Raw genomic sequence first — 13,702 nt, forward strand, 5'->3', positions numbered from 1 at the left:
TTTGAGATGATACTATGATAACGATGAAGAAGCCAGGGTACAACATATGTTTTATGCCTCTTTACTGTTCACTGACTAATTACGAATGCAAGCACTCCACTGACTGTGACATCTTATCGATGACAGAGATCGCCCATTAAATTGCGGAGGACGAAGTTTTTTTTCTCTTTGTACATTTCTCTTATTAAAAATGATGATCTTTATGATGTTATCACTGAAAAGTAATAGGTGACAGCTGTAGGTGCATGTTTTAACATGCACCTGCAACTGTCACTTAAAAGTGTTTATTTACCCTCAGTGCGGTGCTTGTATAAATGCATGCGTTCTGATGGGTGACCCATAGTGAAATAGATGTAGAGCTCTTACTGCCGTTTGTTTATCCCGCAAACAGGCCCTGCGTTTGGATTTCGCCTTACGGCACAGACAAGGGTGCCGCTTATGGGAAAAAGTTATTAAAAATCGTACTGATCTTAGTTAGATGTCGAACTCGGTCTTTACCACTTAAACTTTTCAAATCTTTGCTATAAAAAAAAAAAACCCTGCACTTCAATGAACAACGGTTCAATTTATCATAAAAATTTAAGGAACTCTCCATTTCAGTTCCAATATTGGACTTTCTCATTAAAAACTAGTTTCATGACCTCGCCGGGATAAAAAAAAACTTGACATTTTTATAGCAGCCGAGGCAACCTTTCCATTACATACTAACTACTACACATTTCCTTGTAAATTAGTGACAAGAATTTCCTGTTAAATCGAGATAGCAACTTCTACTTTATTACTTTGAATATTCTTATTACATTTCTGCTGGATAATGTGTCAATATTGTAGAGAGAAGTTACATGTTGAGCACTTCCGGGAGTTTAAGGGTTAAACTAAGCTTCCCGACCTCTTTGATGTAAAAATTCTTTGATCACAACGACTGCAGAAACAAAGTCGGGTTGAGGGGGAGGCAGTATTATGTGGAAAAATAATTTTATTTCAATAAAAAACATCGCTGCTCCACTGTGATGGAACATCTATTAAATGTGATCCCCTAATCTGACAGAAATTAATTCATGAGGAGCCCATGACTCCTCCACATAGGATACATAGATATGCGCCGCCTAAGATAATGAGTTCTAGGGTCGGGGGAGGGGAATTTGAAAATAGAGTCAATTTTTGTTGCGTATGGGCCGCTGACCTATCAGAACCCTACCGCATTATAGTCTATTCTGTGGCCAATTATAGACCCCATCTTAGTCACTTTTGGTGATACGGTAACAAGAATTTAACCGCGATTCTTCTTCTTATTTTTAAATCCCTACGTACCAGAAATTTTCTTTACCTCAAAGTACCGAAAATATGTGACCCCAATATATAAACTCTACTGAAAACGCAATCCAGTTTATAGTCAACTCCAGGCGTATAAAATAGGTATACCCTATCCATCGATCGGAAAACGTGTATGGATTCGATCATTCCGGTCGTAAACTGATGGTATTCTGCAAAAAGATGACATTTCGAATGACATACTAAAGTCATTTTCGTTTCAACTCCGATGGAACCAAAGGGAAAGACAATTATATCAAATCGGGTCACTCGAGCTGAATTTTTTAGGTCAATTTACCAGTTTGTCTTTGGTTCTGACGCGTACTTATGCTTAGCGCGAACCAAGTTCAACTTTTAGAGGCCAAGTTTGAAAACGAGTGCGGGCCTTGGTTTGAAATAAAGCCAGAACCTGGGAGAGGGGGGTTACTTTGGTCAATTTTTACCGAGTATGTACCGCTGGCCTCTCAACCTCTTCCGTGGCCAATTATAAACACCATCGCAGTCACTTTTGAGCATATGTGATTTTCCTACTCCCAACTCAGTCACTTTTTGGTTATAAGTCTACTTTATAAAGTCTTTTAAGTGGATCATCCTAAAACGAATTAATCTATTTGTCAAACAGGATGCAGATCACCTACATTAAAAACAATTTGGTGCATTTGAAACTTTTACCTGCGGAACAACAATACAAATATTCTGATGCATTTGTTTCTTACCATTTTCACATCCCTACTTAAAGCAATTTTCTTACCCTTAAAATCCCGAAAATGTGTGACCCCATTCTAGTAACTCTATTGATATAGTAAATCCAGTCGTGAAAAATGCGACCTCATCCAGCGGCACATCCCCATTACCAGGAGGTACCCGCCGAGTATTTTTTTCCAGCTTGTAGTTCATCACACATTGCGCTTCCAAAGTCCCTACAGAGGCTAACTCATCCAACTTTTGAGTTCAGTCGTAAAAACCTCTCATTTAAAGTCGGTCCTGTGTCATAAAATCATGATTTCCGTTTGATTAAAGTGGTTATCAAAGTCATTTAAGTTTAAATTGAACATGAAATTGTCAAAATTTGAGCAATATTAATCCTATTTATTTCCTCTTCAAGTGTGCACGACACATACTCGAATATCTGCAAAATATGAGAGCAGCTTCCAAATTTCAAAGAACGGACGACATCAACGCCAGAAATTTACAAAATATTTACATTTAAAAGGTAAGTTTTAAGCAAAAAGTGGCAGATGTTTCTGTCGGCATGTAGAAATGATAAAACAGATAAAATCTATTGAAATGTGTAACCGTAATCCTTGTTTGTATTTTGTTTGTCGGAATATATCTCCCAAGTGCCGAACAGCTAATAAAAAAATATTAAATTCTTGAGTGTGTGTGTCGAAGATATTAGTCTGGTTTTACTGCACTATTATCGCTTAAATGAACTATGCAAATGGCGTCCATTTATTTTGGTAAAAGATCCAGTAAATATGTAATGTCATATTGTTCTTTTTAATTAAGATGTTCGAAGTAAATTGGTTGGTAAAAGAAATAAGAAAATATGTATAACTTGTTTATATGCAATCATTGATTGATTGAGTGACAGTGTCCTTTTGGAGAGGATATGAGGTCACGCAGTGACGTGAGTTGTGCATTATATTCGATTACTGGTCGATGTTGAATTTGCATTGACTATCCGAAAAGTCGAGAGCAATCAATTTACGTTGTCTAACTTCAACGTTCAAGCTTTACAAACAGATCTGCTGCTATTCATTCGGAACCTTTAATCATTACAGTTAAAAATGAAAGAAACAACGGGAAACGAATAATGAAATGGAAAATTAACTACTTTCTGTAGTCCCCCCTCCCCCTTTTCCCCCTTTATAACTTTGTTGCTGACAACTTATCCCCCTCCACTGCCCCATAAACCATGTGATCCCCCTCAAAATTCTCCACCCTCCATCACTGAAAAGACTGGTGTTCAGCGGTAAATGTGAAATATGAAAACAACATATTTACGTACAAAGAGCAAACGTAGGAGTATTCAGAATATCTGTCAATATAAACCTTTAATAGTTTAGTTGCGAGGAATGTCCTCTATCTCAGGAGAACCAGTGAGCATCAGAAAGAATCAAAAAGTCATAAGGTCATAGAGCGTTGTGAAGTGGTTCCATTTCCTCCTATGCCTGTATCTCTGACCGGAAAGTCTGAAAATTTTCCCACCTACATGCCTACTACTTAACTCATTTCGCTCTGAACAACAGCTGACGTTACGTTCGGAACGTCAGCTTTACAAATTCTCTATAGTGGCCAATTCACACGATCAACTCAATTGCTAAAACCAAATTATCATGTAATTCTTCACCCCCCCTCCCGGAACCATAGTTTCTTTAGAAACTGAAACCGACCCCTTTACCCAAAAACTCACCTATCGGTGAGAGTTTCTACGAAGTTAAGTTGGCCATTGGTTACCACCTTTATGACACAGAAGACCGACCTAAGTCGTCGAGCAGTCTCTCATTCTCAGCGATATCCGTTGCATGAGTCAAAAGATGTAGGCGCAATATAAAAATACTCGATGCTGCGCAAATTCTGGGAAGAAAATCAACGCTCTACAATCAAATTTTAAGCGCATTTTTGCCAAAAGATGTCAATTGCATTGCACTGAAGTGCTGTGTTATTTTTCCCTTTTTTAGCCTCTTCAGGTCGTTAAAATCCTCCCTAGGTTGAATTATTCTTCAACCGTTAGCTTTGAAGCGTCTCAAGCGGAATTTGGAAAGCCGAGTACAGTCCAACCTGCATGTATTACGCGGCACCGTATTAAGCGGTCACCCTGTATCTAACGGTCGGTTTTCAAAGTCCCGAAATTTGTTGCCCTTTACTACTGTTATTTCTCAACTCTCTTAAGCGGTCACCTCTATTAAGCGGTCGTGCTCACCCTTCCCTGAGTCCTTGCGGCTTGTTTGTACTATTTTCCACTTGTATTGAATGGTCACTGAGAGCCGAACCGTACAGCTCAAACTAAGCGAAGAATTCTCTTTCAAGCAAAATTTAATCCATTTATTTCCCCCGAAATCAATGTTGGTAATACTTTTGCGCAAGTTTTTTACATGAAGTGGTCAGCAAAAGAATGTAAAAACATTCTCTTGGTTGTCACTTATGACATAAAATGGCGTTTTTTTATCGTTTTTTATAACATCTCTATTCTGTGGAACCTGTATTTAAGCGGTCAACCTGATTTAAGCGGTCAATCCGCCATACCCCGTTAAATACAGGTTTTACTGTATTACCAACTGCTTTTCTTGACGGTCTCCAATGAATCTCTAACTTGCTGACAGTTTCATCCTTCAGAAAGCTATTGATATATTCGTGTTATTTAGGGTAACGGGTAGAGAGTAGAAACTGTCTTCCTGTAATGCTATTTTTTATTGACACATGTTCAAATAGTTTATCTAAGGATATATTTCCTCTGGAACCTTCCGTAAATTCAAGCTTTTTCAAGCAACTATTGAAAGTGTAAGTTGTCAAAAGTTTTATTTCGGTTATTTCCTAGCCTCCAGGACGTGTTCGAAAAGCTTGGAACATCTGTCCCTCCATATTCATTTAATTTATGAAAAGTTTCCTAAAAACCTCAAACATAAATACCCGCCAAAAATTTGGCATATGTAGAATATCATCTGACGGCAACAACTTTTTTTTCACACGCGTTCAAAAAATTGATGTCTTCTGTTTATACCCAACATCTCTCGATTCTAGCTAGGTCAATTCCCCATCCAGCTTAGGAGTTTACATCGCTTCACTACCCATACGTAATGCACATGCGTCAGCGTGAGTCCTTGAAATGGTGAGATTTACATTTCAATGTAAAGATAAGTAGGAATTATTTTTTCCACTTCAAATTTTAACAACTGCATATGAATATCGAAGCGATAAAATGAATGATACATGCATCTTGATTGGTTGGTTGTTATATATGACAATTATATTCCACGTTGCTGTGGATCTCTACAGTAATAGATTACAGAAGATGTCAAAATAAGGTAGAACGTGATTAATGATACCCTCGCCTCTGCCTCGTATGTCACTTTTTTGTTCTAACCACATGATCGTATACTAATCTTATAGTAATCGTATACTTATCTTATAGTTTATGTTTTGAACTGTTTCTTTTGTGATCGTACCCTATACCATAAGGTGTCTTTGTGCAGACACCTTTGGTACATCTGTTCGAACTCTTTATCTTTACAAATCCTTTATCATGCAAATTAAAATGTTTTATAGAACTTTTCTGCCTTGTATAGTATATTTAACGAGAAATAGAAAGTCCTCACTTAGTATTATGAGTAAATGAGCAAGCATTTCTTCGTGTGAGTGAGCAATCAATCGGAGAAACTGGCAAACTATTATCTTGTTTACTACCATCGGGCAAAGAGCCAGCCTTCCCGTCAATTTTACTGAGGTGAATCAACAATGAAAAAGACAGAAAACAAACAACTATAAAACACGATGAAAAATAAAACATTAAAGCAGAGGGCTCCATGTCATAAGAGCTGACGAAGCTGTTTCCCTAAAATGGAATAAATCTACAACCTAATATCATAATTATATTTCGCGCTTTTCTGCGACTCAAAGAGTCATTTTTCTTCCTTTTTTGCTGTTTCTGAAGTTCTGGTTACTTTAGAAAATATACCTGACCGGTAATGACCCTTGAAGTTGTCAACTAAGACACAGTTTTTATCCTATCATGTATTGCCGACTTAAATGTAGACGAATAGTGCCTAATTATATGTCTCATTTATTTGAACAATTTTTACTTAACACTACTGTTGTCATTTCCATCATTTGAGAGGCATTACTAGGTTTTTAACTTCGACTTCCTGACATTAAAATATTCAGCTCGTGTACTACCTATTTCATTTTAATTGAGTTCCAGCTAGTGTTTGAATTATATGTTTTACATTTTGGTATCCAGAACATCCTGTTCGAAAGCCAGGTCATCGCTAAACTCAGCGGTCCTTCTGTGCCTCTCTTTCCTTCTTTTAGAAAGCTTTGTGTTTACAGCTGCTTGTACATGTCTTCCTGTACAACATAAAGCCAGTGCTCGTCGAAACTCAGCAATTCTTAATGCGTAAAAAATTGGATTGACAAAGGAGTTAAAGTTGTTGAAAAGGTTTACCATATCATAAAATCGTCTTGGTACATGGAAAACCCAAACAAACATTAGAAAGTTTAACAAAACTAACGGCAGCCAAGCGAGTAAAGTAAGGCCAGATACAATTAACAAAGTCTTAGTTAAGCGCTTGTTTTGTAAGTCTCGGCTTTCTTGATGTGAAGCGGCGACTCTTTCAGTTTGAAACCTTTGCCAAATACCAATGTTACAGCCACATGTGATTAAAATGAGAATCAAAGTGTGTGGCCCCCAAAAAACCAGAGTGTGCTTGTAAGAAAACAACAGGTTTGAACCGGTCCACATTGCAGAAATAAGGAGAGCTAGTGCCCACACTGAAAATATAGCAATGCGGTATGCTTGTGTCGATAATGTTTGATGCTTAAACGGCCAACGTATAGCGTAAAATCTTTCACACGCTATGAACACTGCAGAAATAAGAGAGGCCTGCGAGAAAGCTGTGTCAACGATCATGTAGGAAATTAAGATAGGCTTGTCGGTCCATAAGTTTCCAACGAACATGGTCCATAGGTGGAACTCATACCCGACATCGTAAATGTATACTGGTAAACTGAAAGCTCTTAGGAACAGATCAGCAAACGCCATATAGACGACTAGACTTTTCTTCGCAAAAATAACTATGATGAGTAAGTTTCCCACAACAACTAGAATAAATGTTAGCGTTAAAGCGCTGCACAATGCAATGCCTTCCCCCTGAGTGCAGTCATATGCATCATTTGTATCGTTTAGTCGGCTGACACCAGCAGAAGACGGCGAAGACGTTTTGTTCATTTTGAGATGATACTGAGACAACGATGAAGAAGCCAGGGTACAACATATGTATTGTGCCTCTTTACTGTTCACTGACCAATTACGAATGCAAGCACTCCACTGACTGTGACACCTTATTGATGACAGATATCGCCCATTGAGTTGCGGAGGAGGAAGTCTTTTTATCTTTGTAAATTTCTCTCAATAAAAATGATGCATGTTTTAACATGCACCTGCAGCTGTCACTTAAAGTGTTTATTTTCCCTCAGTGCGGTGCTTGTATAAGTGTGCGCGTTCTGATTGGTGAGCCATTGTTACATAGATGAAGAGCTCTCACCGCTGTTTGTTTATCCTGCAAACAGGCCCTGTGTTTGGATTTCGCCTTACGGTACAGACAAGGGTGCCGCTTATGGGAAAAAGTTATTAAAAACCGTGCTGATCTTAGTTAGATGTCGAACTCGGTCTTTATCATTTAAACTTTTCAAATCTTTGCTAAAAAAAAAAAAAACCTGGACTTCAATGAACAACAGTTCAATTTATCATAAATAATGAAGAAACTCTCCATTTCAGTTCCAATATTGGACTTTCTCATTTAAAATTGGTTTTCATGACCTCGCGGAGATAAAAAAAACTTGGCATTTTTAAAGCAGCCGAGGCAACCCTTCCATTACGTACTAACTACTGTACATTTCCTTGAAAATTAGTTACAAGAATTACGTTACAAGAATTATATTTCTGCTGGATAATGTCTGAATATTGTAGGGAGAAGTTACATGTTGAGCACTTCTGGGTGTTTAAGGGTTAAACCAAGTTTCCCGACCTCTTTAATGTAAACACTCCTTGGCCACAACGACTTCAGAAACAAAGTCGGGGTGAGGGGGGAGGCAGTATTATGCGGAAATAGAAATTGACATCGCTGCTCCCGTGCTGGAACATCTATTAAACGGGATCCCCTAATCTGACAGAAATTAATTCATGAGGAGCCCATGACTCCTCCACATAGGATACATGGACATGCACCGCCTAAGGCAATGGGTTTTGAGCTCGGGGGAGGGGAATTTGAAAATAGGGTCAATTTTTGTTGCGTATGGGCTGCTGACCTATCAGAACCCCTACCGCATTATAGCGGAGCTCGCAGAGCGTACCCCCTTAATTATACAAAATATTAGTAACCCATCAAGCCGAAAAAATTTGGATGTACGACCGTACGACCGTACAAGGTGCTACTTTTAACATGCGTGGTCAACTGATTCAAAGAGTCATTTTTGTTCAGTCCAGTGGTCAGTGCACTGGGCTCCGAGTCGGTTGAACCGTTGTTCATTGAAGTGCAGGTTTTTTTTACTTATGCTAAGCGCGAACCAAGTTCAACTTTTAGAGACCAAGTTTGAAAACGAGTGTGGGTCTTGGTTTGAAATAGAGCCAGGTCCTAGGAGAGGAGGGGGGGGGTACTTTGGTCAATTTTTACCGAGTTCGTACCGCTGGCCTCTCAACCTATTCCGTGGCCAATTATAGACACCATTGCAATCACGTTTAGGCATATGTGATTTTCCTGATCCCAACTTAGTCACTTTCTGGCATTGCATCTACTTTATAAAGCCTGTTAAGGAGATCATCCTATAACAAATTAATCTATTTGTTAAACTCGTTGCAGATCACTTCATTTTTCATCTACATTAAAAACATTTTGGTGCATTAAAACTTTTACCTGCGGAACAATAATACAAATATTCTGGTGCATTTGGTTATTACCATTTTCACATTCTTACTTAAAACAATTTTTTCACTCTTAAAATCCCGAAAATGTGCGACCCCATTCTAGTAACTCTATTGATATAGTCAATCCAGTCGTGAAAAATACGATCTCATCCAGCGGCACATCTCCATTACCAAGAAGTACCCACCGAGTATTTTTTTCAGCTTGTAGATCATGACGCACCGCACTTCCAAAGTCCCTGCAAAGGCTAACTCATCCGACTTTCAGTTCAGTCGTAAATAAAGACATTAAAATTTGGAAAATAACTTTCTCCAAACAAATTCTGTAACCTCTCATTTAAAGTCGGTCCTTTGTCATAAAATCATGATTTCCGTTTGATTCAAGTGGTTATCAAAGTCATTTAAGTTTAAATTGAACATGAAATTGTCAAAATTTGAGCAATATTAATCCTATTTATTTCCTCTTCAAGTGTGCACGACACATACTCAAATATCTGCAAAATATGAGAGCAGCTTCCAAATTTCAAAGAACCACTTTAAAAACGGACGACATCAATGCCAGAAACTTACAAAATATTTACATTTATAAAAGGTAAGTTTTAAGCAAAAACTGGCAGATGTTTCTGTCGGCATAATCCCTTTCCCGATCGTATTGTCTGTAATTAAAGTAATAAAGCAGATGAAATCTAATGAAAAAGGGTTACCGTAATTATCGTTTGTATTTTTGTGAAAAGATAGAGGGGCCGCAGCCAGGATAAAACATCGACGATTTAGGTTGTTCTTCTATATTATAAAGGTGGTAACCTGAGGCTATATACTTCCATCAGTTTCTTTTGTGCTTAATTTCGTAGAAACTCTCATTCATAGGTGAGTCTTTTGGTAAAGGGGGTCAGTTTCAACTACTACAACTAAGAAACTATGGTTTTGAGGGAGGGAGGGGAAGGAATTACATGATAATCTGGTCTTAGCAACTGAGTTGATAATGTGAATTGGCCACCATAGAATATTTGTAAAGCTGACGTTCCGAACGTAACGTTAGCTGTTGTTCAGAGCGAAATGAGTTTAGTAGTAGGCAGGAAAGTGGGGAAATTTTCAGACTTTCCGGTCAGAGATACAGGTAAAGGAAGAAAAGGGAACCGCTTTACAGCGCTGTAGGACCTTATGACCTTTTGATTCTTTCTGATGCTTGCTGGTTCTCCTGAGATAGAGGACATTCCTCACAACTAAACTATTAAAGGTTTATATTGACAGATATTCTGAATACTCCTACGTTTGCTCTTTGTACGTAAATATGTTGTTTTCATATTTCACATTTACCCCTGAACACCAGTCTTTTCAATTATGGAGGGTGGAGAATTTGGAGGGGGAACACATGGTTTTAACGGGCAGTGGAGGGGGGTAAGTCGTCAGCAACAAAGTTATAAGGGGGAGGGGGGACTACAGAAAGTAATTAATTTTCCATTTCATTATTCGTTTCCCGTTGTTTCTTTCATTTTTAACTGTAATGATTAAAGGTTCCGAATGAATAGCAGCGGATCTGTTTGTAAAGCTTGAACGTTGAAGTTAGACAACGTAAATTGATTGCTCTCGACTTTTCGGATAGTCAATGCAAATTCAACATCGACCAAAAGGACACTGTCAACTCGACCAAAAGGACACTGTCACTCAATCAATCAATGATTGCATATAAACAAGTTATACATATTTTCTTATTTCTTTTACCAACCAATTTACTTCCAACATCTTAATTAAAAAGAGCAATATGATATTACATATTTACTGGATCTTTTACCAAAATAAATGGACGTGATTTGTATAGTTCATTTACGCGATAATAGTGCAGTAAAACCAGACTAATATCTTCGACACACACACTCAAGAATTTAATATTTATTTATTAGCTGTTCGGCACTTGGGAGATATATTCCGACTAACAAAATACAAACATCTTATGAAATTTAAAAAACGATCTCTGGCTAAAACTTTTAAAAATACGAGCTTTCGGCTGTTTGCGCTACAGCCTTCAACGGGTAAAATGATAAAAGGTAAAAAATACCAAGTGTGAAGTACAGAGTAAAAATTAAAAATGCTGATAACTAAGAATGTTTGTTAAAAAGAATGTTGTATTGTCCGGGCAAAGGACAGGAATTGTTGGTCCTTGCGGCTTGTTTGTACTATTTTCCACTTGTATTGAATGGTCACTGAGAGCCGAACCGTACAGCTCAAACTAAGCGAAGAATTCTCTTTCAAGCAAAATTTAATCCATTTATTTCCCCCGAAATCAATGTTGGTAATACTTTTGCGCAAGTTTTTTACATGAAGTGGTCAGCAAAAGAATGTAAAAATATTCTCTTGGTTGTCACTTATGACATAAAATGGCGGTTTTTTATCGTTTTTACGACATCTCTATTCTTTGGAACTTGTATTTAAGCGGTCAACCTGATTTTAGCGGTCAATCCGCCATTCCCTGTTAAATACAAGTTTGACTGTATTACCAACTGCTTTTCTTGACGGTCTCCAATCAATCTCTAACTTGCTGACAGTTTCATCCGTCAGAAAGCTGTTGATATATTCGTTCTATTTAGGGTCACTGGGAGAGAGTAGAAACTGTCTTCCTGTAATGCTATTTTTTATATATCGGATATCAACTGACGGTAATAATTTTTTTTTTCACACACACATTCAAAAAATTGATTTCATCTGTTTATACCCGATATCTCTCGGTTCTAGCTAAGTCAATTCCCCATCCTACTGAGGATGGGGATTTACCTATACTAAATTGCGCGTGCGTCAGCGTGAGTCCTCGAAATAGTGAGATTTAATTACTTTTTCCACTCCAAATTTTAACAACTGCATATGAATATCGAGGCGATAAAGTGAATGATACATGCATCTTGATTGGCTCTTCGTTATCATCTATTGTCAGACTAGAGGAAGTATATATTTGTCATATACGACAAATAATTTCCACGTTGCCGTGGATCTCTACAGTAATAGATTACAGAAGATGTCAAAATGTGGTAAGAACGTGATTAATGACACCCTCGGCTGTGCCTCGTGTGTCACTTTTTTGTTCTTTCCACATGATCGTATACTAATCTTATAGTAATCGTATACTTCTCTTACAGTAATCGTATATTAATCTTATAGTAATCGTATACTTCTCTTACAGTAATCGTATACTAATCTTATAGTTTATTTGTTGAACTGTTTCTTTCGTGATCCTACCCTAGACCATATGGAGTCTTTTGTGCAAACACGTTTGGTACATCTGTTCTAACTCTTCATCTTTGCGGATTCTTTGTCATACAAATTACAATGTTTAATATTTTTTTTCTGCAATTTTCCAATATTTTTAATGAGAAATGGAAAGTCCTCAGTTAGCATTATGTGTTTGAATGATGTGTTTTACATTTTGGTATCCATAACATCCTGTTCGAAAGCCAGTTCACGACTAAACTCAGCGGTCGTTCCGTGCCTCTCTTTCCTTCTTTTAGAAAGCTTTGTGTTTACAGCTGCTTGTACATGTCTTCCTGTACAACATAAAGCCAGTGCTCGTCGAAATTCAGCAATTCTTAATGCGTAAAAAATTGGATTGACAAAAGAGTTCAAGTAGTTGAAAAGGTTTACTGCATGATAAAATCGTCTTGGTACATGGAAAAACCAAACAAACATTAGTAAGTTTAACAAAACTAGCGGCAGCCAAGCGAGTAAAGTAAGGCCAGATACAATTAACAAAGTCTTAGTTAAGCGCTTGTTTTGAAAGTCTCGGCTTTCTTGATGTGAAGTGGCGACTCTTGCAGTTTGAAACTTTTGCCAAATGCCAATGTTACAGCCACATGTGATTAAAATTAGAATCAAAGTGTATGGCCCCCAAAAAAACACAGTGTACTTGTAAGAAAATAATAGGTTTGAACCGGTCACGGTTGCAGAAATAAGGAGAGCTAGTACCCACACTGAAAATATGGTAATGCGGTATGCTTGTGTCGATAAGTTTCGATGCTTAAAAGGCCAACGTATGGCGTAAAATCTTTCACACGTTATGAACACTGCAGAAATAAGAGAAGCCTGCGAGAAAGCTGTGTCAACGATCATGTAAGGAATTAAGATAGGCTTGTTGGTCCATAAGTTTCCAACGAACGTGGTCCATAGGTGGAACTCATACCCGACATCGTAAATGTATACTGGTAAACTCAGAGCTCCTAGGAACAGATCAGCAAACGCCATATTGACAACTAGCAACAAATATTTCTTGCGAATATTTTTGTTTTTCGCAAAAATAGTTATGGTGAGTAAGTTTCCCACGACAACTAGAATAGATGTTAGCGTTAGAGCGCTGCACAACGCAATGCCTTCCCCCTGAGTACCATCGTATGCATCATTTGTATCGTTTCGTCGGCTGACACTAGCAAAAGACGTCGAAGACGTATTGGTCATTTTGAGACAACGATGAAGAAGCCTGGTTGCAACATATGTTGTGTTCCTCTGTACTGTTCAATGACCAGTTAGGAATGCTAGCGCTCCACTGACTGTGACTTAAGACTGTGGCTTGCTTCATATCTCGATGAACGCACAGCTGACGTATGAACCAATTGTTTTATAACATATTAAACCCGATGGAAAATTATTTCTCGAAGGATAATTTTGCCGACGTCATGAGCGTGCACAATAGGAAGTTTTCTTTGAAAATTTCTCTTAATAAAAATGATGATCTTTATGACCGTTATTACAGAAAAGTAATATGTGACAGCT

At 37.8% G+C, this 13,702-nt stretch overlaps 2 protein-coding genes across 2 annotated transcripts; both read right to left on the reverse strand.

Moving 5' to 3' along the window:
- Nucleotides 1-6,253: 6,253 nt before the first annotated feature.
- On the reverse strand, nucleotides 6,254-7,258 carry LOC113682373 (beta-2 adrenergic receptor). Its single transcript, XM_027199533.2, has one exon. It carries the CDS (start codon nucleotides 7,256-7,258, stop codon nucleotides 6,254-6,256), a length of 1,005 nt encoding a protein of 334 aa, XP_027055334.2.
- Nucleotides 7,259-12,358: 5,100 nt separating this feature from the next.
- On the reverse strand, nucleotides 12,359-13,387 carry LOC149046886 (adenosine receptor A3-like). The gene has a single exon (XM_089204172.1). It carries the CDS (start codon nucleotides 13,385-13,387, stop codon nucleotides 12,359-12,361), a length of 1,029 nt encoding a protein of 342 aa, XP_089060298.1.
- Between the last annotated feature and the right edge of the window lie 315 nt (nucleotides 13,388-13,702).

Source organism: Pocillopora damicornis, chromosome 4 (genome assembly GCF_964200805.1).
Source record: "Pocillopora damicornis chromosome 4, jaPocDami1.2, whole genome shotgun sequence".
NCBI lineage: Eukaryota > Metazoa > Cnidaria > Anthozoa > Scleractinia > Pocilloporidae > Pocillopora > Pocillopora damicornis.

Coding starts and splice junctions, on each gene's coding strand:
- LOC113682373 (XM_027199533.2), bottom strand. CDS start 7,258: ATGAACAAAACGTCTTCGCCGTCTTCTGCTGGTGTCAGCCGACTAAAC.
- LOC149046886 (XM_089204172.1), bottom strand. CDS start 13,387: ATGACCAATACGTCTTCGACGTCTTTTGCTAGTGTCAGCCGACGAAAC.